This window comes from Terrapene carolina, unplaced genomic scaffold (genome assembly GCF_002925995.2).
Source record: "Terrapene carolina triunguis isolate 2854851 unplaced genomic scaffold, T_m_triunguis-2.0 Scaffold229, whole genome shotgun sequence".
Classification (NCBI taxonomy): domain Eukaryota; kingdom Metazoa; phylum Chordata; order Testudines; family Emydidae; genus Terrapene; species Terrapene triunguis.
Window position 1 is genome coordinate 452,895 of NW_020664580.1, and position 27,942 is coordinate 480,836.

At 43.8% G+C, this 27,942-nt stretch overlaps 1 protein-coding gene across 1 annotated transcript in view; it reads right to left on the reverse strand.

Moving 5' to 3' along the window:
- The window catches only part of SLC9A3 (solute carrier family 9 member A3), a 68,699-nt gene that overhangs the window by 23,350 nt on the left and 17,407 nt on the right, over positions 1-27,942 (reverse strand). The window contains exons 2-6 of the mRNA XM_024218573.2: positions 14,803-15,105; positions 8,079-8,239; positions 6,400-6,478; positions 2,680-2,857; positions 1,466-1,686 (exon numbers count right to left, since the gene is read on the reverse strand). Coding sequence (XP_024074341.2) covers positions 1,466-1,686; positions 2,680-2,857; positions 6,400-6,478; positions 8,079-8,239; positions 14,803-15,105 — 942 coding nt within the window. The remainder of the gene's footprint in view (positions 1-1,465; positions 1,687-2,679; positions 2,858-6,399; positions 6,479-8,078; positions 8,240-14,802; positions 15,106-27,942) is intronic.

A 27,942-nucleotide genomic window follows, 5' to 3' on the forward strand; every position in this document is an offset into this window, starting at 1 on the left:
AGTGCTGCATCATCCCATATAGGGGTGCACTCACTGTGTGCTCCCTTCTGTGGTAGGGCAGCAGAGGAAGGCATCCCTCCCCTTCTGTGCACTTCTCCCCAGGAGTAGTCCCTGTGCTCAGGAGTGCAGATTGTGACCCACGCCTGGTGGTGGGAGGGATCTTTGTAAAGAAATTCAGGTCACCACTGCGGTTCCTCCAGGAGAACATGAGCTGTAATTATGTAAGGCCCGACATCACCATATCTCCAGTGTTTTTAATCAACCATCTACTTTAATTATTTCACTGACACTTATTGTCATTGTTGATATTTTTAAATTTTATTTTGGCTATTGATGATGACTCTTACTGAGAGCCCCTGTGTATATTCCACCAATACAGCAACACCATTAGTTACCCAGGATTACGTCAAAAATGCTAACAGCCAAGGATGTAACAGTTTATTGAAGCGGCACACAATCCCGGTGGTTGCTGGGAGAGGTAGTTAATTAGACTATATCAGTTTGCTATGCAGAATGCTATCTGGAAGGACATAGGGTTAGACCCTCCACTCATGCGCCAGGAGGCTCCAACCAAAAAGGCAAGAGCAGCCATCTAACTATAGGGTTTTATTTGTATTTGCTTTGAACTCAAGTATTGGAGCCTTCACGAGCCAAGTTTTGTTTAATTCTTTTCCGGGTGTCTGTATGCAAATGTGAGCGTGTACATGCCGCTCAAGGAGTACTTTAGCATACTACATGGGTGTCTTTTTTTGCCACTTAACAAAGCAATGGTTAAATAGTACAGACTTGAATATAAGCTACACCCTAGTAAATTCATATTCATCATTTGGAATTTGACATATTTGAAAGTGAATCATTTATATAGTGCCAATAAAATGACAGCTAATCCCTGCTACTTTGCAGTACACCAAATGGGTGCAGTAGCACTGCCTCTCATTCTTTCTTTCTCACCAGCCATTGGAAATCACTTGCACCGTATACCAGTGAATATGAGCTATAATTGTGTTGGGCGTTACATCACCATGTCTCAAGCTTGAAGCCAAGCATAAAATTAGCTTAATATAATCTCTTAATTATAGAATTAAAAGAGCTAAGGGAAGAGGGAGGAGTAAAGAGATGGTTGACAAAAAATGCAAGTCTTTTGTTTAGGTAGAAGTTCTAAGCATAAAGTCCGTTCGATCTACAGATTTGCCAGTGCCAGCAAAATCCAGGAAATTAGTCCTTGGGTGACTCAGGTGTGCTACCTGACACAGCTTATTAAAACGGTCTATGATTCCAGCAAATGATGAAGCTTACTAAAGAATCTATTCTCCTACCCACCATCAGTAGTAATAACTTCAACTGAGATTACTGAGAACTAGGGGTGCATATCAAACAGCACAAGCCCCTAAATGCCATGATCCCGTATAGCATGAAAATACGTTTTGCATCAACACTGCAAAAATTGAATGACAGTTTTTCTTACCAATGACTCTGTACACTGAGATGAAGACCAAAGTCAATAGTATAAAAGCTGTGTTCCATGTCCAGATGTCTGGATTTACAGCTGAAATTCCCAGGAACATGAATATAATAGTCTCAGATCCACTTGCCAACATTTTCATGGTATACCTCACGGTGGTAGAAGACTGATCACAAATATTAGCCTTGACATATTTTTGACAGCAGACACCACAGAAAGTTATTCTGAAAAGAAACCCATCATTTCTTTGAATAATAATATTTGTTGCAACATATTTCTCTCTCTACTTTAGTTGCCAGACAGGGAAAAAAAGCTTCCAATTGTATTCTTGAAATAAATAAATGCATCTAAATGAATACTGTAGAGTTTGAACTATGAAGGAAAACATACCACAAACACCCACCCCCTAAGATAATGTTTAATTAGATCATAAAAAACTCCAGCTTCCTCTGCCTTTCAACTTTCCAGACTATTTCACAGTCAATACTTTAAAGCTTACATTAGATATAAACCTAAGTTGACATTTGCAGTAGGTTTTTCAGATCTTGAAAATACTGGTTATGGTGTTGCTCTGGTTGAGAGCCTGTGAAACAGAAGAGGCTAATAACAACTGAAAGTGAGTAGGCAAAACTGAGATGGACGGTATGCTCAGAACCAACATACAGCAGAGGGGAAAGATCACACTGGGATTCAGTACAGGGCAGGCAAATTTACTCTGCCTATCCTGATACCTAGTTAGCTGATTGCCAGGGAATTGGCCATATGGAGAAAGTTTAAAAGAATAATATAAAATTTGGCAGTTTAAAATCTGTAAGCGGAGAGCGCAGCGTGTCAGAGCAATACTCTCCTTTGTCTCATGCTTGAGAAAATGTTTGTGTTAATCACAAATTCTGTGGCAGAATGAAAATTTGAATTTCTATGCAGTTATGATCAAAGCACTAGCATTCATATATGGGACCAACAAATAAGTATATTCTACAATAAGGACCATCATGCTGCAAAGCGGACCCTGGAAACCTCACTCCTTTTCAAAGCTGTATTTTAGATCTGTAACCCATTGCTTACTTATGATCATGATTTTAAGAACAGGTCCTCATTTTTTTATGTGTAGTATTCTCTAGTTTTCCTCTGTGCTTTAAATCTAACATTTCATTGGCTTTAAAAACCACACTCCATCTCCAGCACTGCCAGGGAGAACAATAAAATAAAAGACTTACGCAAGGATGGCAGAAAGAGAAAGCATCTCTGCTGTGAGGTAGGACAGGTATGAGATCACAAACACAAATCCAGGTTCAATGATTCTGACATGCTTGGTGAAGCGAGTGACCAGCGAGAGCAGGAACGCAAAGACAATGCCAACAAATGTTCCACCCAGGCTCACCACAAAGAAAGACACTGAAACAAGGAAATGCAAATTATACTGATTTAAAAAGAAAATCAATACCTTCTAACTGGCTTAATTATTACTGGCTCTCCTATCAAATGGTTAACGATGTTGGGGGATGGTACTAGACCCCCATCTTTCTGAGACATAATTCAGCTACCTAAAAAAACCCCCTAAACACATATTTATCACTTTTGAATGCTTTGTATATATATGGAATTCTCAACCTTTTCAGGGAAACACATGGTTTTATTGTTAGAGGTCACCACAGTGAGATTGCTCAAAAGCCAAGAGTTTTCCCCAAACAAATTTCCCCATTACGCCATAAAGACAAATTTTCCCCAGACCACATACAAAATTATATGCCTGGGTCACCATTAACACAGTGGTACATAAAATGATACAGTGTTTCCCTATGCTTAGAATGCGAAAGAACTGCAACATCTTAGACAACATTGCTTGGTAACCACTGTCAAATCCTGATTACTTAAAACAGATGGGGAATATATATCTATATAACCCTTTAACTACAATGCTGCGGCTACAAAAGTCCTCCTACTAGAGCAGGGGTCGGCAACCTATGGCATGCGTGCCAAAGATGGCATGCGAGCCGATTTTTAATGGCACGCTGCTGCCTGCCGGAGCAGCGTGCCATTAAAAATCCTGGTCAGCCCAGCCCGGCCCGCTCTTCTCCACCCCCGCGGGGGCAGGGGGCAGAAGCATAGGCGTGCGCATAGGGTGTACCCAGGCACACCCTAATGCAGGGCTGGGCAAATGGCCCCACTCTTCTGGTGCGGCAAGCTGCGGGGTCCGCGCTCCCGAGCCAGAGCGCCGGGCCGAGCGCAGCAAGCCGCCGGCCCCTCCCCCACCTTCCCCCCTCCCCTGGAGCCATGCCGCCATGCGCACAGCACTCTGAGGGGCGGGGCTGCCCGCTTCTGCGGGGCAGCATGTCTGGCTGTGCGCGGAGCAGAACATGCTGCTAGGAGCCTCATGGTAAGGGGGCCGGGGCCGGGTGGGGGGGGGGGTTGGATAAGGGGTGGGGGCAGTCAGGGGACAGGGAGCAGGGGGGGTTGGATAGGGGCTGGGATCCCGGGTGGGGTGATTGGGGCGGGGGGGTCTCTGGAGGGGGCAGTCAGGGAGCAGGGGAGGTTGGATGGGGCATGGGAGTCCCGGGGTCTGCAGAGAAGACGCGGGGGCAGGGCCTTGGGGAAGGGGGGCTAGGTGGAATAGGGGCACACACACCCCAGTCCCCTGCCCTGACCCCCCCACACACACCCAGCCCACTGCCCTGAGCCCTGACCCCCCCACATACACCCAGCCCTCTGCCCTGAGCCCTGACCCCCCCTACATACACCCAGCCCTCTGCCCTGACGCCCCCCCACACACACCCAGCCCTCTGCCCTGAGCCCCGCAGCCCCGCACACCCCCCAGACCCGTGTCCTGAGCCCCACAGCGCCGCACAACCCCAGGCCCGTGCCCTGAGCCCTGTGCCCCGTACACCCCCCAGACCCCTGCCCTGTACCCCCCTCATACACACCCAGCCCTCTGCTTGACTCCTTCACCCCCCCCATGACCCCAGCCCTGACTCTGGCACCCCCACACATACCCAGTCCCCCCTGCCCTGACACCTGCACCACCCTCACATGCCCCCAGCCCTCTGCCCTGACTCTTGCACCCCCCCACAAACCCAGCCCCCCCCACGCCCCATACACCACCCCCCATCCTGACTCTTGCACCCCCCACATCCCCACCCCCACCCTGAACACCAAATGGGAGCTCCTGCACACACACACCCCAAATTCCCACCTTCACCCCTCGCACCAAATGGGAGCTGCCCAGCTAAGTGCCCCACACCCTATCCTCCTGCCCCAACCCTGAGCCCCCTCCCTCATTTTAGCTCCTGGCCAGACCCTTCGCCCCCAGCCCTGTGCTCAGTGCACTCCCACCCTCAGCTCAGTGCAGAGAGAGGAAGAGAATGGGACAGAACCAGGGAGAAGGTAGGTACCCACTGTATGTGGGCAGGGCCGGGACCCCAGACCGGCAGCAGGCCAAGCAGGTCTGGCAGCCGGGATCTCGGCTGGCAGGAGCCGGCGGATGGAACCCCTGAGCAGCAGTGGGCTGAGCCGCTCAGCCTACTGCTGGTCTGGGGTCCTGGCCGCCGGCCCCGCACAGCCCGCTGCTGGTCTCAGATTCTGGCTACCAGACCCTTGCCAGCCGGAGTCCCGGCCGCAGGCCCCGCTCAGCCCGCCGCCAGCCTAGGTGAACAGAACCCCAGACCAGCAGTGGGCTGAGCGGGCCAGCAGCGTAAGATCAACATTTTAATTTAATTTTAAATGAAGCTTCTTAAACATTTTGAAATCCTTGTTTATTTTACAACACTAGTTTAGTTATATAATATATAGACTTATAGAGAGAGACCTTCTAAAAAACATTAAAATGTATTACCGGCACGCAAAACCTTAAATTAAAGTGAATAAATGAAGACTCGGCACACCACTTCTGAAAGGTTGCCGACCCCTGTACTAGAGGAAAGGAGTGGGTTACAGCCAGGGCCGTCCCTAACCATTTGGGTGCCCTATGCAGCCCCCCCACTGGGGGGCTGTGTGGGGCCCCAGGCCTCCCCCCCCAGGGTCTGGGAGACAGAAGCTGTGGGGGCCACTTTTGGGGGGCCCACAGGCCCAGAGTGGCCCGGGGGATTAGTGGGGGGCTGAGAGCAGCCCACTCCGCATCCTTCGCCCCGGCCCCAGCTGTGTCGCTCAGGGGAAGGGTCTTGGGGAAAGGGATCCCCCACCACTCACCGGCAGCGGCAGGAAGCAGAGCAGCCCGGCTCCAGCCCGCTCTACTCCACCAGCTCCCAGCCATGGTGCTCTGATTCCCGCCGCCGGTGAGAGCCGGGGGCAGTCCTTTCCCCAACCCGAGCGACATGGCTGGGGCTGGGGCAAGGGAAGCGGAGCGGGCTGGGACCGCCTCTCTCCGCTTCCTGCCGCCAGTGAGTGCGGGGAGCGATCCTTCCCCTAACCCCCGCACTCACCGGCAGCGGGAAGCGGAGCGCCGTGGTTGGGAGCTGGCAGAGTAGAGCAGGCTGGGGCTGGGTTGCTCCACTTCCCGCCGCTGCCGGTGAGTGCAGGGTCGCTGGGGGAAGAGGTGGAATGGGGGTGGGCCGGGGGCGGTTAAGGAGGAAGGGCAGTTAAGGTGCTAGGGCTACCCCCACTTGCCCTGAGAGAAGTGGCCAACACAGACTGCAGTTTGCCCCAGAGCAAGGGACTAGACTGGTGACTGCAGCAGGCCACCAAGGTGAGTGGCTGGACTATAGACTGCCGGTTCCCCCAAAAGCGGGAGAGACAGTGGAGCGGGGCACAGCGAGCGAGACACCACCGGAGGAGGGCGCCCTGTGGAAGGACTTGAACTAATTCCAGAACGGCCAGCAGGAGGTGTTGCAGTGGTGGGTCCCACACTGCTACAAAAGGCCATACGCTGACAGGGTTACAATGATTTATTATTACAATCCTGCAGACTTTTATCAACGATTAACGTATAATTAAATTGTACGCACCAATGCCTTTTACGCAGTCCACCCCAGTCACGTTATCAGCTCCCATTGCAACGAAAGAGTCGAACACATTGTACAGCACCTAAAAAGAAAAGTAGCTTCTCTTAGCATTTGTTCCTGAATCAAGCCAATTAAAATCATCACATGTATGGGTCTGTAAATCCTGAAATTTTGTTAGACTGAGGTAAAAAAAATCCATTTATTTTGAAGCAGCAAACTGTTTAGAGAATACATAATCAAATAGCAAGAGGCCAAAATATGATAAAAATGAAATCTGTAGAATATATCTATCTGAAAAACTGGCTGTTTTGTCTGCCAGTGTGTCCAAGGGTCTTCCATAGAGCCTATCACTGTAGCAGCAAAGTGATTGATGGAAGTTTTTTTAAAGAAGGTATGGATAGTAAAGAAAGATGAAGAAAAGTGAGAATCATGATAAATGGATTATAATTATCATTTTAGCACAGAGGGTGATTTGTGGGTTAAAAAAATATTTTAAGTTTTCTGCATCCAAAAGGGAGTGGATAGGCAAAATAAAGCACCAAGAAATTAAAAGCAAAATAATTTGATTATCAAATCATCTCTTCGATATAGTGTTTATTTAATTAAAATGTACCCTGGAACAAAGAGCAGAATTCTACTTTGGTAAGCACCAAATGGGTCTTCCGGGCAAAAATTAAACACCGTGCTTTGGAAATTGAGGATAATATTTGGGGAATTATGATAACACTTTCATTGCTACAGGAACAGGGCTAGTAAGGAGATGTTACAGAAATAACTTGAGTTAGCTAGGCTGTATTATAAGTCTCTTATTCCTCTACATTGTAGTCCTCAGAGATATTTATAGATATCCAACTGCTGACCACAGTATTGCAACTCCAAGTATTCAAAAATCATGAGATTTTTAAAAACAATGCATTTTAAGTTCTGTTTATATGCTTTTTGGTTTCTGGGACTTTACAAAGCACTGGGGTCACATTTTAAAACTTTTCCCTGAAACCATCAGGTCGAGAAACATTTTAAAAAATGAAAGTTGAGATTCCTTTGGGATTCTCTGGATTCCCAGAGCTGGGGCTTTAAGAAAAATACCCCACGCTGCAAGACTCGCAATAAAATCAGAAGAGCTGGTAACACTGCAACTTTTGTCATCTGATAAATGAATGTCACTGAGAAGCAACATTGTCAGTAATGACCGTGGAAGCAATCAGATAAATAGTGATGAAAGTTGGAAAGGCCAAGATGACATAAACAAAGAAGGTATGTGAGAGGTGTACATAGATTAAGAGCATATGCAAAATTGGACAAAATGAATACAAGCAGTTCAAAGAACTAGCAGAGGATATCCCAAAACTTCAGGAAATAAATTTAGTAAAACATGATAGTCATGATGACTAGAAATGGCAAATAAAGTATTTGTACCAGAAACCTCATTTTAAGAGTTATATGTATCCAACCAGGGAATAGGAACATACTATGCGACCTGCATGCCCTCTTCGTATCAGATAATTAATACTTGCAACAAAATGTCTGCAAACAAGGAAGACAAGCTAGTAGAACTTGTGTGTGGTAGCTGACACATGAGCAGATAGCCACAGACAGTACGCTACTTTATTCCATGGTGGATATATTAGTTCAGAATAAACCCTCCAGAATTGGGGTGATTCTTGGATATGAAATCCTCTTACCACAGTTACAGCATCGTTCAGCAGAGATTCCCCAAAAACGATAATAAACAGAACTTCATTGACATGAACTTCTTCAAACACAGCCAGTACAGCCACAGGGTCCACTGCAGCTATCAGGCTGCCAAACAGAAGGAAGTCCAGCAGCCCAATGTCGAGCTGGCCTAGGAAAACAAAACAAAAAGGTACAGATATGTAAAACCACCAGCAAGATGATTCTCCTTATGGTCCTGAAGCAACCAGCCCCAAATTAGTAGCACACTCTTTACATTACAGGCCAAATTCTGCTCTCACTTACTTACAATCAGTTCAAGGGAGTTACACCTATGTAATTAAGTGCAGAATTTGTCCTCAAAGCACATTTCTGGACTCCTTATTCAGACAAAACTCCCACTGAAGCAAAAGTGAATTTTGTGTGAGTAAGCAGCCCACGGTTGGGCACCCGCAAGAAAATTGATTATGGTATCAGACTAACTCAACATTTATTTCAGTATTTTTGTTCTCATCTAGGAGATTAACTTCATTTAGTTCTTCTATAAAAGCACTTTAATTTCATGCTGAACAATGGTTCCAGATTGATAGCCCTGGAAGCAGATAGCCTCGGAGTGTATCCACAGGACAGGGAACAGTAATGCAAGCATCTCAAACGGGAAGGTCGGCAGAATATAGGAGACCCTTAGAAATTACAAACACATGCATTTTAAAATGAAATATTTAAAAATAATTTCCTCCTTCACTTACTTGCCAAGCTGTGAGGCCACAGTTTTATTGATGATGTCACTAGCACTTCATCCATGCAGGGAGCCAAGTCATGTTTGATGACTCACTGTTTAAAAAGCCAAGTCGCCTGCTAGCCTAGAGAGACTGGAAATGTTGCCCAGGCAGGTGGACTGACAAGCAATTGGTTCCTTCCCGGCAGAGCAAGGAAGACCAACGGAGCAGAGCAACCCTGGTCCTTCATAGGAGGTAAGGAGGTGGCCAGGAAGCAGAGGAGCCCCCTGAAGTGCTCCTCTTTCTCAGGAGGGGAGGGAGAGGCAGAGTGTGGAGTGGCAGAGCCAACTGCTCTTTGCAGATGGCAGGAGAGGAGCAGGAAAAAAGTGTGGCACACGCACTTTTCCTTAAAGAGGAAGGGAGAGGCGCAGAGAAGCTGACATTCCTGCTAAGGGTCTCCTGGCACATCCCAGAACCCTGCAGCTCCAGAGAAGTTGTACAAACGGATATGGAGTCCCATTCATTTATCTGGGGCTCAGAATTCATTAATGGGCAGAGGAAGGCACCTGAATTAATTAATGGGAGTCGGGCAGGGGGCAGTATTTATTAACTACAGGGAGTTCAAAATTCGTGAAGGGTGGGGGAAGTAGGGAAGAGCCCAGAATCCATTTATCGAAAGGGATGGTGGAGAGCCCCATTTTATTAATTGGTGTACGTGTGCACCAGAAGTTATTTTGCTTTGGGGTGAGGGGGACAGAACTGACGTATTGATTTGGGAGTAACAGTTTGGTAATGAACATTGAAGAGCTGTGGCCTTGGTGTGGCATTGTTTGTAGCATGGCAGTGTGGGCACACTTCCCCCAGGCTCATAGGCTCTCTCCTTCTGGTGAGTATGTGTGGAGGTAACTTTTCAAGTCCAGAGTACTTAGGGATTGGCAGGTAAGTGAAGGAGGAACTGACTTTCAAATGTTTGTTACAAAATGCATGGAGCTATTCACTCAGGAGGAGGACCCAAAATTGGAGGCTGGGTAGAGGACCAGACACAACCCACCCCCATCTGGCAGCAGCAAATAAGATGGGAGAGGAATAGACACCATCTCTCCGTCCCATCACCAACAAGCAGGATAATATCATTTTCTGTAAAGCTGACAAGGATTACAGGAACAGAGACATTCCTGGTTTTCAGAAGCACATAGTTACTCTATTTATTTATAAAACAGAGACAGTCATCTTCATTCACATTTATATAGAGTGGTGGTGAGCAGGGGCGGGGGGCAGGTCACAGTCAGGTTGCGGGGGGTGCTTGAGTGATTGGGAAGCAGGGTGGCATCAGTGGCAAAATATTTTCAGGCCTGGCAGGCAGAAAATTCTGAAGCTGGCCCTGCACCTGACTCCAAATAAAGATTCCGTAACATTCTTACCCTCCTTGCTGTGTTTAAGGAAGAGATAGTTCAATGGCAATAACTATGGATATCATGACACTGTAAGACAAATGCCTTTAAAATGAATTGGCTCACCTACATCTCTTATCTGTTTTATATGTTACCAATTATGATTGCTGCTACATTCTTTAAGAACTTCCAAAAGCTAGTGAGCAAATACTGATGGGAAGGTTAGGGTGCATCTATAAATATTACAAAATAGTGTCAAGAGAGGTGGGATTGCTAAACCTGAGTTTTACTTAGGCTATTAAACCTACCACCCATACCCTCTAATTCAATGCGCTGCCACTAAAGAATTATAGAACAATTTTCACTCTGGAAGTCACCTGGAAACTATGACCTTGTCTACATTGCTAAACTTCATAACTGGAATTCATTAAGTGGGAATTCACTGTCCGTGTAGTTCCACCAGTAATAGCAACAGTGTGAGTGCTAGTTTTATGATTGGGGGGGAAACAGTCAGCATGACTTGGGATTGGTTTTCCTTTTTTCCCTTGTGAATGTGGAAGGGTGACAGTGAGCATTAGTTTAACATTTAAGTTATGTTTCTTCCAAATATACTTTTAAAGTAGCATTTCCTTTTCATTATTATTTTGATCTTCTTGCCTGTTCTATACTTTTCTTCTGCAAATTGTACAAGTTCTAACTAAGGACACTGAATATCATATTTAACAGGTGTTTCCACTCATTTAAATTGAAATCTATGTAATCCAGTTTAGGTGAACTGCTCTCAGAGTGGGGAATAGATCAGAGTTAATCAATTACTAATTCCATCTGTCAATGGAGTTGGAAGAAACATATAATCTGTTTGTTGCTTTTATCACAACTATGTCTTCAATGGATATACATCCATACATTCAGTGATATTAAACTTTCATCTTTGTTCGCCTGAATAATAAAATTTGAAGTAAAAACAAACAAAATAACAACCCTGCAATACTCCCAGGCACCTACTCTCCAGAGGATGACATGAAAAGTAAAATCCCCAAACTGGCTCCAAGAACTAAGAAGAATCCCAGTACCCTTCCTCTCCCAGCAGCCAGAGTGGGAGAGTTGGGTTTCTCTGTAGCTACTGTACCCAGACTTTTCTCCCTTCTTATATATCAGCATGTGGCTATTAGATTTAATCCTTTGGTTAGCTGGTATCATGTAAGCTTTTCAAGTCCTACTTATCTCTGTTTGCAAGTGACATAGTTTGAATCAGGGACAAGCTTCTCTGGCCTTTTCCATAATTGCGATTAGAGCTGAAAAAGAATCTAATAGGTCATAATACATCATCCTGTCAGCTAAATATGGTGCATACAGTGTATTATCTAGTTCTTTGTGCAGTCTCCTTTTAAATGTTTTAAGCAATCAGGCTCATCCATTTACAGATGACTGTGATGCATATGCTATTGCAGGCTGTAGGAGTGTCAAACCTATTCAACAGAAGGAGCTGAGTCCCATTTTTAACTGTGATTTAAGGGTTGTGGAATACATTTATGACTATACAACCTACCCTCAGTCCACAGTGGAATTCCCATTGCTGTCAATGAGAGTTTGCACAAAGATAAAGGGGAAAATATGGCCTTTATATTGTAACTCGATTTTAGTTATTGAAGCTAGTTAAAATTTTGGAACATATTTGGGGCGGGGGGTTGGGAGGAAGGGTGCCGAAAATGGCCTTTTATTTAAAACAAACTTTTGTCTTAAATGTTTCCTTTTCCCCAAAATTTTCCATATTTTTAATTGCATTTGCTGAACATTTATCCACATTTTTCATTAACAAAGTCATTTTTATAACATTTTCAAAACAAATTTTGATTAAAAATGTCAGGACTCTTTTTATTTAACTGGTCTGTTACAAGCCCTGCAAAATGGAAATAATTTTGACATTTCAAAATGTTTAATGATTTGTAAAAAATTACTTGTTCTAGTTATCAATCTTATTTTTTATTTAGTCATCATCTTATTGTCCCATTCAGCATTACTCATTGGGGAAATATTCTGATAAGTAAGACTACAACCATTTCTGCCCGTTTTTTCACTTCCTTTCCCATCCTTCTTTTGCTTCCCCCCCCCCCCTACTTTCTTTGGGTGTCTCTTCTGTTCGTCCCTCTGCATTTCCTTCCCTGCAGCAGCTCCCCATTCCCATCTTGGTGTGGACTTAAATCCCAACCCCTTCACCATCCCAGTGCCTACAATGAGCATCAATTAAAAATTAATTATGACATTTAAAGTATCATCATTACGCTTTATAGATAGTTACACCTCATTGAGGGTAATAGAGGGCAACAGGGTAGTTCACAGCTCTTGAGTCATTGTTTCAAACTCAGAAAGACAACCCTGCCTGGGTGATGCTCTGATCACATTGGAATCAAGCACAATCACGAGGGTTTAGAAGCTTTCTTGAAAAAGAGAAAAATAAGCGATGATTCTTTAGCATGTGAACATAGGCCATACAAGACACACAAATATATTAAGTGGGCCAGATCTGACCTATGGGCCAGAGGTCTGACAACACTGCTTGATATATATTCTATTTGTAGGCCTCCAGCCACTAAAGGGTAATCCTATCACAAATAATTACAGGACTGGATCAAGTCACATTCTATCCAGTACAGGTATAAGGTATCTCACATGCTAGCCAGTATGTTACAGCCACTCCCACAGCTATCTTCAGGTGCAAAAATAAACCAATTTTGTTTACATGGGAGTGTAGGTCTACTGCAAAACAAGGTAAGGCAATCTCATCCATTTAACTTCACAATAATGCCTTTTTTTAAGCAGCAGCATTAAACCTTAGCACAAACACCCAGAACAATACTATGCAAGTGAGAAATGGTCATCAGGCTTACAAATCCTAGCAACATGGCTGCCTAGCTTTACTGTAACCTCAGAAGCCAGTGTAAACTTGTCAGAGTGCTAATCCAAGTTTTCAATAAATACATGGAACCAGATCCTTAGAGGCAACAAATTCCTTCCTTCCAGCTCTCCTTTGCAAGGAACATCTTTTTCTCAGAGGTTGCCAGATCACCATACAGACAATGGAAGTTTTCTTGTGTTCATTTGCCCTCTGCTTATCTCTGCTTCACAAAGTTAAGGCACTGAGGTGAGCAAAAGTACATTCTTCCAAACAATCAAAACTATGAACCTGTTCTTACAGAAGGACTTTCTTGCTGCAGAAAGCTATCACTTTTGGCACTCAGACACCATAGTGATAAGCACTAGAGACACACTAGATTAAATAAAGTACAGAGAAATTAGAGAAAACAGATCCTGACCAACTTTAAAAGCCTTGAAAGGTACACAGATTTCACATTTGATTAAAAATGGTAAGGCAAATTATATCTCAGCCAAATTAAAAAAAAAACCCAAATCTCAAATTTTGCAGGTGCAAAATTGTTGATTCAATCAATTGTGCCTATAAACTTAAAAAAATTGAGGTCCTACTCTGTTAGACCTCTAGGTAGGATTTTCAAAGCTATGCAGGGAATGAAGCCACATGTTTTCCATTAAATTTAATGGAAAATAAGTAGCTAAATCCCAGGCACTACTTTAAAAATCGGAACCCAAAAATTACTGTTATTTCACCTGTAATGGATGGTGGGAGCAACCTTTGAGGCTATTTCTGACCCTTTATGTTTAATCATGGTCTGTTCCTTCATGGCAGATTTTTCCCTCTCTAGAATCAGAGTTCACTTTAGAAGTTATTTAGTGGAGTAACAATATTGGGTCAGATTGCCTCTGTTTGCTCCTCTGTGAGTGCATTCGGAAACCACCCGCACTACCCCTTTTGCACCTGAGCAGAAGGCTTCCAGAATCATGGTGCTTGAGTTCCATGAGTAATAGGTACTAGAAAGTCATAGTACAGGTAGATGTGCTACACACCCTGGAGGAGACATATCTGAACAGCAGTGCAGCCACGACTCCATTCCCCCTTGTGGTCTTCTGATTTGCTGGCGTTGAGTTGCTAGTGGTCCAAACCTGGTGCTACTACTACACCTCCCCAAAAAGATGTAACAGCTGTTGCTATGTATGCTTCTCATATCACCTCAGAGACATTACGCATTCATCAGTACTACATAGGCAGAATGCCCCTTGCAAATGCCACTTGGTATTACAGGTCTTCAATCTTACTCTAGCAGGGTGGTTTTTAGCTTTAAATGTTGAAACAATGACCTATTATATAAATACACTTAGAGGGCCCTTGCTTAATTAATACTAGAGCTGAGTGGAGGACAATTCTGTTTCGCAGCAACTTTTGAGATTCGTTCTGCACTGGAACGAAAAAAACCACTTTTGGAATATTTCTGTTAACATAGAATTGTGTCAAAACATGTGTTTTTTGGCTTGAAACCCGAGCTTTTCAGGTGTGTAGGTAAGTAGGGTGGTGTGTGTCTCCTGCAAGGTTGGAGAACCAGGTTCAAGTCCCTGCTCTGTCCACTCTGAAGTTTCATTTACCTGAAAATGTTCCAACCAGCTCTAGTTAATACTTGGTGTTTTTCTGTGGGAAAGAGTTATCTGTAATGCAACACTAATGTACCAGCCAGTACCCATTTTAATTAGCAATGACTCTTGAGAATCAGACTTACCCATTATTCCACTCAGGTAAACACCATAGAGAGACATGCCTGTTGTGGCAGCATTCCATACAGTCCCAATTACAGCATACAGAAGGATGGTACCAAGATTTCCAAAAAACAATTTGTTTGGCATGAAGTATCCAGCATCTAAGACAATGGGTGGCAGCAGGTAGAAGAAAAATACATTTGGTGTAAGGGTGAAGGAGGCAATGTGGTCTGCAGCCCACACGATACCGCCCAGAAAGAGGCCAAGGACAATCAGCAGAGCGCTCTCTGGAACCACGCGGGTGACTTTGTGGGACAAGTGGAAAACTGCAAAGAAAGAGAAAAAATGTGAAAGAATCAAAATGCAAACATAATTTGGTTGATATTACAGCTGTTGTTAGTAGGGCTGGTTCTAGATAAGAAAGTGTTAGATAAGAAAGGAACTGAGAGGAAAGGAGAATGAGACCAGATCTCTGAGCTAGGATGGAACAAGATAAATGGGAGATACTAGAGATGTTTGGCAATGAAGTACTGTTAAGGGAATCTCAGCAATTCAATTTTGCAGGAGTTTATGTGAACCTTTGCTTCAGTTTGGCTTAACAGTGGATGTGCACCCCTGACTCAAGGACTACTTGTGATCCTAACCCATGCTGAGTACAGCTGAGCTCATATATAGTTTTGCACTGAAAGACTGAATTTCACTTTCATCTGAAACTCAATCAAAACCACTGAGTTTCTCGTGATGTTAATATCAACCTATAACTCTGCTCAACTAGCACACAACTGGGCCCAAGATTGCTGAAAATTAGTCCAGAAAACAAACAGTCAGGACTCCATGTTTTAAGATGTATTGAAAAATCTTCCCTCATCACCTTGCAGAGGTACACAATGATTGGTGACATGATTGTAACAATGATAGAGGCCAGCCTATACCAGTGCTCCCACCATGGCTAACACCAGTGTAGATGCACTCGCACTAGTGTAGGGTTACCATATTTTAATACTCCAAAAAGAGGACACTCCACGGGGCCCCGACCCCGCCCCAACTCCGGCCCTTCCCCAGAGTCCCTGCCCCAACTCCGCCCCCTCCCCTAAACGCTCCACCCCCCTGCTCCTCCCCCTCCCCTGCTTCCCGCGAATCAAATGTTCGCGGGAAGCCTGAAACAGGCAGGCAGGCAGGCAGCAGGTAAGCTGGGGCGGTGGCGGGGGGGGGGGGGGGGGGGGGGGGGGGGGGGTGAGGAGGCGCGGCCCAGTCTGGCCCCCCCGGCCGAGCGGCTCCCTCCGGCGGCCGGCCCCGGCCAAGAGGCTCTGGCCCCGGCGTCTCCAGCCCGGCTTGGCTCGGCTCGGGCCCTGGGGCGCCGGCCCCGGTTCTGGCCGAGCGCGCCGGCCCCAGCCGAGCGGCTCCGGCCCCGGCCCTAGCGACTCCAGCTCGGCTCGGGCCCCAGGGCACCGGCCCCGGCCCCGGCCCTGGCCGAGCGGCGCCGGCCAGTGGCCGAGCACCCCCAGCCCCGGTCCCAGCGGCTCCAGCCCGGCTCGGCTCGGCTCGGGCCCTGGTTCTGGTCAAGTGGCCCCGGCCCTGGCTGAGCAGCGCCGGCCACCGGCCAAGCACCGCCGGCCCCAGCGGCTCCGGCTCCGGCCCCAGCGGCTCCAGCCCGGACCCAAGCCCCACAACCCCTCCCTATTTTCCCAGACATGTCCGGCTTTTTGGAATTTCCTCCCAGACGGGGATTTGAGGACCAAAAAGCCAGACATGTCCGGGAAAATCCGGACGTATGGTAACTCTACACTAGTGTAACAATGGCAGAGGTCCCTAAAGTTTCCAGGGTAGGCCTGTGAAATAGACCAAGTTGTAACATTTTGCTTCTGGCTGTGTGAATGACCCCAAACCAGGTTAAAACTGGATTAAGGTGACAACACTGGGAGAAGGAGGCAAACTGTGTTCAATAAACATTCTGAAACACAGTCAGTTTTGAGGAGCATCTGGGCCATTAATTCTACAGCTGGAAAGTACCTTCCACAACCTGAGTAATCCAATAAAGAAAACCAGTGTCCCTCCCAGTTAGCATCTTCTCTTTGTTATGAAGGCTGCACTGCCTCAGATTGTTTTGGGTCCCTGAAAACCATTGTTCTGTTTACAAACCATGGCATTCAGGTTTTCAAAGGGGTTTTTTTTTTTTTTTTGGTGGTCATTCCCTCCATTCCTTGCATCTCCAGTCAGTAAATTATCAACCAATTTATCACATTAAGGAGAAAGGATTACATTCTTTATCCCTGAAAATGAATTTTGCTGAGCCAGACTTACTTGGGTCAGGATTCCCTTTTGCTATGCTTTCAGACAGAGACACGACTGAGAAATGCCCGGAATTAAAAGTATGGAACAAGAATTTTGAAGACGTCTTAAAACCTGATATTGTGAAATAGCCACTGGACTTCATGCTAAATCCTCACTATGCTATAGAATTCTAACAGGTATAATTAAGGAACAGTTTCCCCCCAATGAACAGATGTTTTGTATCAGCTGAAACTTTCCTTTGCCTGTGGAAAGGTTTGTCTCCAATTGCGCGCGGTTTTTGCTATGAACATTCACCCCCCCCCCCCCCAAACGTGCGTCCTGGTGGCACATTGCTGCAGTGCCCCATGAGCACAGCAGTGAAAGAATCGGGCTCACGGAGCCATATTTCCCTCCAGGCTCTTAAAATAGTGATTAACTGCTAGCCTATACCAGACCTGATTAGATGATTAGAGAAACAGAGTTGTCCTCATGCCTCACGTCACCCTCTAAAGTTTAATCAAGAAATGTCATACCATTTTAATAGCTCACTATCCTGAAATATGTCCCCCTAACAATGCATCTGGATCTATTGCAACTTGAATTAATGGGAATACACTCCTTTCATAGGGCCAGTCTGACAGCTTTATTCACACTGAGTAGCATCTTACCCCAGAAGTAGTCCACTGAAGCCAATGGGAACACTCACTGAATCAGGTGCTATTCACCATGAGTAAAGGTATGAGAATCTAGCTCTTAAACTGAATTAGAGATCCATGTGCTCTGACAACTAGCTTTTGAATGCTGCAGCTCCTGCCTTTCATTCACCTATATGGTGAACTCCCAGCCAACAATTCTGGACAATAGTTTGCATTTGAATCTACAGGTAGGATGGAATTACAGCAGTTCTGCAGGTGCCAAGGAGGATGGGGTGCAGTTCCCCACAGACAAATAACTCGGTAAAGAATTAATAGTGAAATTTCTGCTTATTCTAATGGTGCACCTGTTGTAGCTATTCTGTAAACAGGTGGCTGGGGATAGCTAGGTAGCAGAGTAGGTTATTTTTTTCACCTCTGCACTCCTGGGTATAAATCTGAATTAGCCTGGTGATTTCAGTACATGGCCACTAGTATTTTTGCCAGTCCAAGACTTTTCAGAGAAGGTTGGACAACATGGTGGTAAAAATGACAGCAGCCACCTTATCCCAATACCCCCAGCACTTCTGTCTCTGTCTATGAATTGTGTTAACACCATTATTTCACCATACTCTGGTCTGCTGTGGAGGTTCTCACTCCCTATGTATTCTTGAACCAAAAAATGACCTGCCATCCACATGTACCACAATCCTTTGCAGCAGCCGAGAATTGTGGGATTTGGGTCAAAGGAGAAGCAATGGGTTGGTGCTGCTCTGAGTTGAGGGGGATTTCTGCCAGAGGCACTTCCCTCCTTCCTCTTATTTCTCCATCCTCCACCCACACCATGTTCAGCTCCACTTTGAGAGGCTGTGAAGCACAACCTGCTTACGTTGTTGCATGTATGTTATCCCAGGGCAGTGTCACGTTGTGTTAGAATGCGGTTTTGTTTTGTCTGATAATAATCATGTCTTGGATTATAACGTAGGATAGACTAGGCCTAAGTCTTCAGTACACACACAATTCAGTTCACACACAAAGCAAACTCTGCAATCACTCAGCAGTAGGTCAACAATTGTGTTCAAGTCAAGTATTGTCAGGGCCGGCTCTAACTTTTTTGCTGCCCCAAGCAGCAAAAAAAAGCACCGCCCCGCTGAGCGCTGAGCTCCGCCGGAAACCCCCCCCGAGCGCCGCGTCCTGCGCCGCCCCCCCGCCGAGCACCGCGCCGCCGGAGCCCGCCCCTCCCCGCCGAGCGCTGCGCCGCCGGAATCCCCCCCCCCGAGCGCTGCGCCCCGCGCCGCCCCCCCCAGCCAAGTGCCGCGCCGCCGGAGCGCCACCCCCCGCGGAATGCCACGCCGCGCTGCCTCTCCGCCACCCCAAGATTGGCCGCCCCTTACCAGGTGCCGCCCCAAGCATGTGCTTGGTTGCCTGTTGCCTGGAGCCGGCCCTGAGTATTGTGATGGATCGACAGATCTCTGTAGGTTAGCTTGGGCTTAGTGTTAACCTCTGTGTTCTGTCACTTTCATGGACACTGTAACTCCGGCCTTGTCTACACTTGGAAAGGTTTGCCAGTAAGCTATACTGGTATAGCTTATACAATTTCCCCAAATAGAATAAGGTACACCAGCAAAAAGACTTTTACGGATATTACTGTCTACACTAAGGCTTTTACCAGAATCACTAAATTGGTTGGGAGGGGGGGGATTTTTTCACACTCCTAGCTGACAGCTATGCTAACAAAACTTGTTAAAGTAAACCAGGCCTCAGTCACCCAAAACTGATGAAAAGTTACTTTTATAGTACACCTCTACCCCAATATAACGCTGTCCTTGGGAGCCAAAATATCTTACCGCGTTATAGGTGAAACCGCGTTATATTGAACTTGCTTTGAACCACCGGAGTGCGCAGCCCCGCCCCCCCGGAGCACTGCTTTACCGCGTTATATCCGAATTTGTGTTATATCGGGTTGCGTTATATCGGGGTAGAGGTGTATCTTCACATTTTAATATTAACACAAATTATAATCTTCTGTACAGATAATGTTGTATAAAGACTGCTTAAAACAAGTCCTAGTTTCCAGTATACTGTACAAATTGGAAAGGTCTCTCTCTGATGAAAGAAACAAAAATAGTAAATACTAGTTAGCAAATATTCCAAATGTTGCATGGATCTTTAGCCATGAGATTCACAATAAAGCTAATATACTATGCACATCTTTGCACATATACCCTTATGATTTTTAGAGAAGAATGAATAGCAACTCTTTAATCTTAGTAAGAAATTAGAAAAATAAATTAGATGTAAAGTCACTGGCAGAATATCATAAATGAAACAAATTGTTTTGAAGTACCGCTTTAAATGCTAGCAGTGACCTATGATTTTGTGGAAAACCGATTTGTGTAACCTGGCTTTAGCAAGCTACAGTGCCTCACTGCTTTATCTATTTCTGTTCTCTGTCTTATAGCAATTGCAGAACTGTGTCAGGTTTGATTCTCTTTCTTCCCTCTCAAAGCATTGATCATTCTAAGGCCTTCTCTACATTGTAACTTCTGCCACACTGGGGAACCCAGGCCTGATCTACACTTTAAAATTAAGTTGACATAGATACAGCACTCAGGGGTGTGAAAAATCCACCTCTCTGAGTGCCACAGTTAAGCCAACCTAGTCCCTGCTGTAATTCTGCTAGATCGACAGAAGAATTCTTCCATCAACCTAGCTGCCGCTGCTCAGGAAAATAGACTACCTACATCAATGGAAAAACCCCCTTCATCACTGTGCATTCTACACTATGGCACTACAGCAGCAAAGCGGCAGTGCCACTGTAGCAACCATAATGTAAAAATGCCCCCAGTTCCACTATGATAGTGCCCTCTACATGGTGAAACTTGGCACTGAACTATGGGGCACAAAAATGCACATCATATTTTAAGAGTGCAGAGGAAGGGGCTCAAGAACTACAATATTGTAGCCAGGTCCCTAGCCCGGTAGACACCACAGTACACATGGCACTCTTGAGATTTCCTAGAATTTTAATGTTGATAATTTAGGCCCTATCTACATTTGCCTGGGAATGGTATTTGCTGAACTAGTTAAACATCCACTTTTCAACCAGTATGGGCTAAGTCAGCTTAAACAGGGTTTGACCGGCTAGTGTTTAAACTGTACATCAATGCATGTTGAGCATCAGAGAAGAAGGGGCCTTTTAGAAAGAAAAGTCTACTGAGCATCTCACAAAGTAAATGTAGAGTTATTGCTTTCCCTACACCTCCTTTGGGATCTGAGGAAAGGGACTGTGAAATTTAAATTAGTTGACAAAAATCAAACAAACAGTGATAAGTTCTAGGTGGGTCCAGTTTCTCCAGGCTCATAAAGGAAAGTAAAATAATTTGAGAAAGAAGTTCTTAAGGATAATTTGACTAGTTATTTTTAAGCATACTTTTTAAGAATGCATTATACAGATGGAAACTTGTAAAGGAACTTAACATTTAACAAGCTGTTCACTCCTCTCTAAGATAGTCTGCAACGGTGTTGCAGCAAATCACTCAACAGGCAGATCTTTTGATTCTTTCCATTCACTGACTAAAATGAGAATTTAAAATGTTAACACGCTTTGGTTTAATGATATCTCAGAGGACTAGGTTACATGACAAAATAGCTAAAGAGGAGCTGATATGCAACTCCTGCCCATTTCAATCATTATTCTTCCTTAACATACAAATAAAAGTTTCTTTAAGGATAACCTTCCCAATGTAGGTTTTCATTCATAAATAACCTCTTTATCTAACCGAGCTGTATTTAATGAATACCAATGAATAATGTTTTCACTCATTAAACAAAAAAGTTTGGATGACTTGGTTCTATAATTATATCTATTGATTCTAGCTGAAGCCACTGGCAAAACTTCCATTAATTTCACTGGGTGCAGGGTCAAGCCCTAAATACTCTGAGATTAAGCTTTTCTTCAGATAGCATCTTTTACTTTCCTGGTAAGGCATTGATCAGGAAGTCTTGTATGAAATCCCCTAATATAGCTCAACAATGCATAAGCTGTTATCTTATATCCATTGTATACAAGTTGGAAAGTTTTATTGATAGAAGTAAGATTTTTCTGTGTATAAAATCAAAAGTGATGTTTCTCCTTTTTTTCCTCTCCTAAAAATAACCGTAACAAGGTTTCCTCACTGCCAAAATACATACTGTAAGTCAAAATATTGCCATTTCACACCCTTTATAGCATCTTTAAAAAAAACGTAGAGAAAGAAATTCTTCCCCCTTGCACTCTCTTCAGGATGCATGTCATATTCTTTAAATTATATGCCCTTCAGGACAAGTCCTCTCTTTTCTACATCTGTCCAGCACATAGCACAATGGGGCCCCATTCCCAACTGGGGCCTCTCGGCACTATATAAATATTTACCAATAATAATAATTTCAGCCATCTACCAAGGGCACGATGGAAAATATTCTGTTAGCAGTAGAGAGAAACAGACTGGTTTAGGTAAAATAAGAACTACCGGTAACTTAAAACCAAAACCTGGACCCAAATGAAAAATGACAAAGCATTTATTTTCATGTACCTTTGGACAAAAGCAAAAGTGCTGGGAATTGCACAAGTTGGTGGTTGCAAGATTTTTAGCCCAACTTTTTCAGACCCAGGTTTTAAGTAGTTCACATAAAAGGAATTTATGAACATTTTGAGATTCACCCCTTACTAACTGAGAGTGACTCATCTGAATTATTTGTTGTATCCGCTGTTCTGTCAATCAGTCTAGAGATTCACTGACTGTGTGCAGTGAGTCTGTCTGTCCTGCTTTGACTTCCTTATTTTTACACAGGAATTACCATACTGGATCAGGCCCATTTAACTGGACATCCTGGGCCTGATTCTCTACTGCCTTACAGCTTGTGTAATCATTCACAGTTTTGCAAAGTGAGTGCAAAATGCTACCCGGATTAGTAATTCTTTACACAGTTGTACATTACTCCACAAGATACAAGGTAGGGGAGAAACAGACCCTTTGCCTGTGACAGCGTCCAAAGTAGATGCTTCAGAGGAGGTGCAGAGAAATTCCATAAAGAAATATCCTGCCCACCAGCCTTCTTTCTAAATATCAGCTAGTAGCTAGAAGCATTGAGGTTTATATTCTTTTTATTATCTTATCTAATATATCTGTGGCTGTTCTTATTAGCCATATAAATTGGAAATCCTTCTTTGAAACCTGCTTAGCTCTTGGCCTCCATGCTGTTTTGTGGCAGTGTCTTCCACAAATTTCATTTGGTCTTTTTTTTTTTAAATCAGATTTGTTAATAAATCTCTAATGTACTATGACAGTGTAAATAGGAGCATTTGGTTTACCCTTTCTGTAATGTTCCATATAGCTCTATCATGTCTCCTCTTAATCATCTCCTCTCTAAACTGTTCCAATCTTTTCATTCTCTTAAAGAGAGACAATAATCTGCCCATGCCTCTAATATTTTTTTGTTGTCAGACTCTGGACCTCTCAGTTCCTTAAAAATCTTTGAGAGACAGTGACCAAAAATTAACAGTTTTCCAACTCAGGCTGTACCACTGATTTATATAATGCCATTATTATTTTCAGTATTATTTTTGATCCGGTTAATTTTACACGCTAACTCTTTTGTTTGTTTTTTACCTGCCACTGTTCACTGACCAGATATTTTCATTGAGCTGTCAACATCGGATACCTTTTCCTGAGTCTCTAAGATTAATTTTAGCAATGAGCATTTCAGATTATTTCTTCAAACTTTTCATTTGTCAACACTGAATTTCATCTGCCAGCATGCTGCCCATTCACCCAGCTTTATTAGGTCCCTTTGGAGTTCCTTACAGTCTTCTCTAGTCTTGGCTAACCTAAATAATTGTGTGTCATCTGCAAATGATGTACTTTCCTGCTCACCCCCTTGTTCAGATTATTAATGAATATTTACTAAACAGCAATAAATCGAGTATCAACCATTTGAAGAAACCCACCATTCTCCTGTGCCAGATTGAAAGTTACCCATTTACTCCCACACAGATTTCTGTTTCTCATAAAATTTCAAATCCATGAATGTATTTTACATCTCATCCCGTGGCTAATAACCTCTGATGACAGAATTTTTGAAAGTCCAAATACATTTATATCAGCCAGCGCTTCTTTATCCACTATTCTGTTGACATGCTCGTAGAATTATAGTCGATGTGGTTTTCCTTTACAGAAGCCATGCTGGTCTGTCTCTATCGTACACCCACTCTCTTTTTTATCCGCATTTCAAATAGTTTACTTGGTACTGAAGTAAGGCTTTCTGGGTAGTTCCCAGAATCACCCCTTAGCACCTGTTTTAGATAGGCATAATATTGGCTGCCCTCCAATCCTTTGGTATAGTAGTCATTTTTAATTGGTAATTTTGTTAGCACCTTTGTAGCTTCAATCTTAAATTCCTTGAGAAGTGTTAGATGTTTATCATTTGGTTCTAGGCATCAGCTACTATTTAGTTTATCAGTTTGTTCCAGCACTAACTCTTCTGACATCTCTGATTATGCCTTATTTTAATTACCTGGAAAAAAAGGTACCTACTCAACTTTCTTTGTGGTGAAGATTGATGCAGCTTCTCTATAGTAACGTTATTCTTCATGGCTCCCTTTATTCCCTGGTAGCCCAGCAGATCCAATGATTCTCTCACAGGCTTCCTTCTTCTGACATACTTAAATAATTTCTTATTTGTTTTTTTATCTTCTGAGCTATTTGCTTTCCTAAATCCCTTTTGGCTCGTCTCATTTCCCACCCTACATGCAATGCATCGTGTCCCTTCTATTGACTTCAGTTGGGATGGATCTCCAGTTTTTGAAGATTACCTGTCTGGCTTGATGGAATAACCTCCTGAACTTTCCTATTTAGCCATACTTTGGCCTGGGATCCTCAGAGGTATCCACAGTGATCTGTGGGTTGGTAGTAGGGTCTCCGCCAAGTATGGCATGTAGCTCTTTGTAACAGTGGTAAGTCTGTGGCTTAGCACCGGATCAGCTGTTGGCCTCCCTACCCATCTGATATGCTTGATGCAGTTCTTTCGCTTTCATACGACACTGCAGCTGGTCCCTGTCATACCCCTTCTCCTGCATCCCCCATGCAATCTGCTCGTAGATGACCTCGTTTCTATGGCTGGTCCGTAGCTGTGTTTGCACAGCCTCTTCTCCCCACAGAGCTGGGGGATCCAATATCTGTCTACTCCAAGCTGGACTGTGTAGCCAGTGTGGGAAGCTACACACAACAATGGAGAGCTGCTAGGTGTGCTCACTTAACTGGAGAATCAGGAAAAAACATTTCAAACATTTGTGGGGCTTTAAGGGGCGGGAGGGGGAGGGCTTCCAGTCTCCATGACCTCCGGGCAGTGGAGTTCACAATTGTGACCAGAGCGATCAGTGTCAGGCATTGTGGGACAGCTGCTGGAGGACTGTTAGAGTTGACGTAAGTAACTCAGTATCAACACTCGTGCTGCACTGACCTCAATATGTAGACCATGACTCAGTGTCTCTGGGGAAGTGGTATTACTGTGTTGCTGTAACAGGGCATTTACATCACTGGGAGACACATGCTCAATAGGGCAACACAAGGCAGCTTATGTTGACCTAATTTTGCAGTGTAGACCAGGCCTTAGAGCAGATATGATTTGTGTTCTATAAATATACCAAGAAGGTAAACAAAAGGGAGGGGAACAGCTATTTAAGCTAACAGACAGTGTTGGCACAAGAACAAATAGGTATAAAATGGCCAGGAATAAATTTTAGGCTAGAAATTAGAAGGTTCTAACCATCAGAGGAGTGAGGTTCTGGAACAGCCTTCCAATAGCAGCAGTGAGGACAAACAAGCTAACTAGTTTTAAGATGATGTTTGATAAGTTTATGAACAGGATTGGATGATGGGGTTGCCTGCCATAACAGGGGACTGGAATCAGTGACCACAAGGTTCCTTCAGCATCATGTCTTACATTCCTGTGGATCTCAGGATTTCAATTTCTGCACTTTTGACATTAGGACCTTTCTGACTAGCTCCTTCATTATTTAAAAATCCTTTCTTCTGTGGCTTAATGTCACAGTGCTAGTGTTTGGTGCAGTCCCTCCCCCCAGCATGTCTAATTAATTCTGTTGTGGTTACCATTATAGCTCAACTATAGTTATGCCTTGAACCAACTTATACGCGGTATTCTTAGAACTAAGTCAAGAACAGCTTCTCCTCTTGTGTGCCTTAGAATTAGTTTAAAAAAAGCAAAGATTTAAGGTCTTGAGAAACTGCTTCTATAAATTGTGTCCTCAGGAGACATTCGAGCAGTTTATATGTGAGTAGTTGAAGTTATTACTACTTTATTAGATTTAGTTGCCTCTTTAGTCTTTCTCAGCATTGTGCACTCAATATCATTTTTCCTGATCAGGAGGCTGGTAGTATAATCCTGCTGGTAGATTTGGATTCTTATAACTTGTATCTTATGAATTTTTATGAACTGAATCTATACAGATTTTACTCAATAGGCTTCTCAATTCAAATTCTTTTTCATTTAGATGCAATGCAATCTTTTGGTGCTACTTCCCCACCTCTATGAACTAATTTGACCTTCCTGTTTGCTTATAGCCAATATCCTTGAAGAAAAATCATGTTGCTGATTCATCCTAATCAATAGTATTTAAGCAATAACTAAACTCCTGCATCAATCAATAGGTTACACTCTTACTAAAAGTAATAAAACATGAAAAGTTTAGATTCGAGTCTCTTTGGGACAGAAATTGTGCCGTCTTACGTTTTTCTACAGCAGCCAATACAATGGGATCCTAATTTTGATTTTGGTCGTTGGATACTACCATAATATAAATTACAATAAATAGTAATACTATCAGTGTTAAATCTTGAGCACCTCTACCTTAGCACTCACAGGGTTTATGGCAGTTAGATATGAAGTCCTTTGTAGTAGACTCGTTTATATGAGCTGGTTAGAGTTTGGTTTTATCCAGCTTATCAGGGCTTTATTCTTTGCCACATGCTTTTGATCATGACTTAAAATGCATACAGCATTGTAATGAGCTCATTACATTGAAGATTTGGGTCACTGTTCTCTGTGGGTGACAAATTAACAAAATACATTAGCAATTAAAAATGTGACTAAACATTTTAGGATCAGCAGGTCAAGGTCCCCATTTGATAGGTCTTGAAGGCCACGTGTGCATTTTACCCCCAAGTCAAATGCCAATGGATTGTGTGACCAGGCAACCATTACCCCTAAGAATGTTCAAGGTTATAATGAGGTTTAAGCAGTCTGGGACAGATTCTGTCACTGTTACAGTGAGTAGTTCTTCACTGAACAAGTTGTCCTGTTGTAATGATATACCAGAGTAAAGGCATGTCTACACAACATCGCTACACCAGCACAGCAACGGTGATGCAGCTGTGCTGCTATAGTGCTGTAGTGTAGCTGCTGCCTGCATTTGCAGAAGGGTTTTTTCTGTTGCTGTAAGTAACCCACCTCTCAAAGAGATGGTAGCTAGAGGTGATGGAAAATTTCTTCTGTCAACCTCACCTCGGCAACACCAGGGGTTAGGTTAACCTAATCAAGGCACTATGGGCACAACACTTTTCACAGCCCTGAGCGATATAGCTAGGTCAATCTAATTTTTAAGTGTAGACCAGGTTGGCGTATCACAGAATCTGGCCATCATGGAGCAGACCAGAGGTGTTCAAGAAATAAAGAAAGCAAGAATTTGGAAATGAAAGCAAAACACACATTAGAAACCCCTTGAAAGGTGGCAGAGGATGGGTTACAGGACAGGGGGGGAAACTAGCAACCAGTTATAAGTTCCAAAACAAAGGTGTTAGGAATGTAGCCAAATCTTTTTGCTCAATATATAATATTTGTCCTCAACAATAGTGTTTAAGCAACAACTAGAGAGTTAATATAAGCTTACTGTATTCAGGAAGCTCCTGGAATAAAAAAACTAAAGCTAAATAGCATTATGTGCTACTGCTCCTTTGTGGTGCCAGAGGATAATAAAAGCCTTTGGTTATATTACAAACCTTTCTAATTAATGTTAAAAGGTCTGCAATAACGATGCGTTATTAGGGGTAATAGCATCAGCAGCAAGGCTGTTTTAAACTAAAATGATTGCCTGAGGTCTTCATAAAAATGCATCAGCTGATCTTACAATACAAATTAAAATGGCATTCCGGAACATTAAGACAAAGTGGAATTGATTCTCTGTTAAAGTTATACGTAGCAACC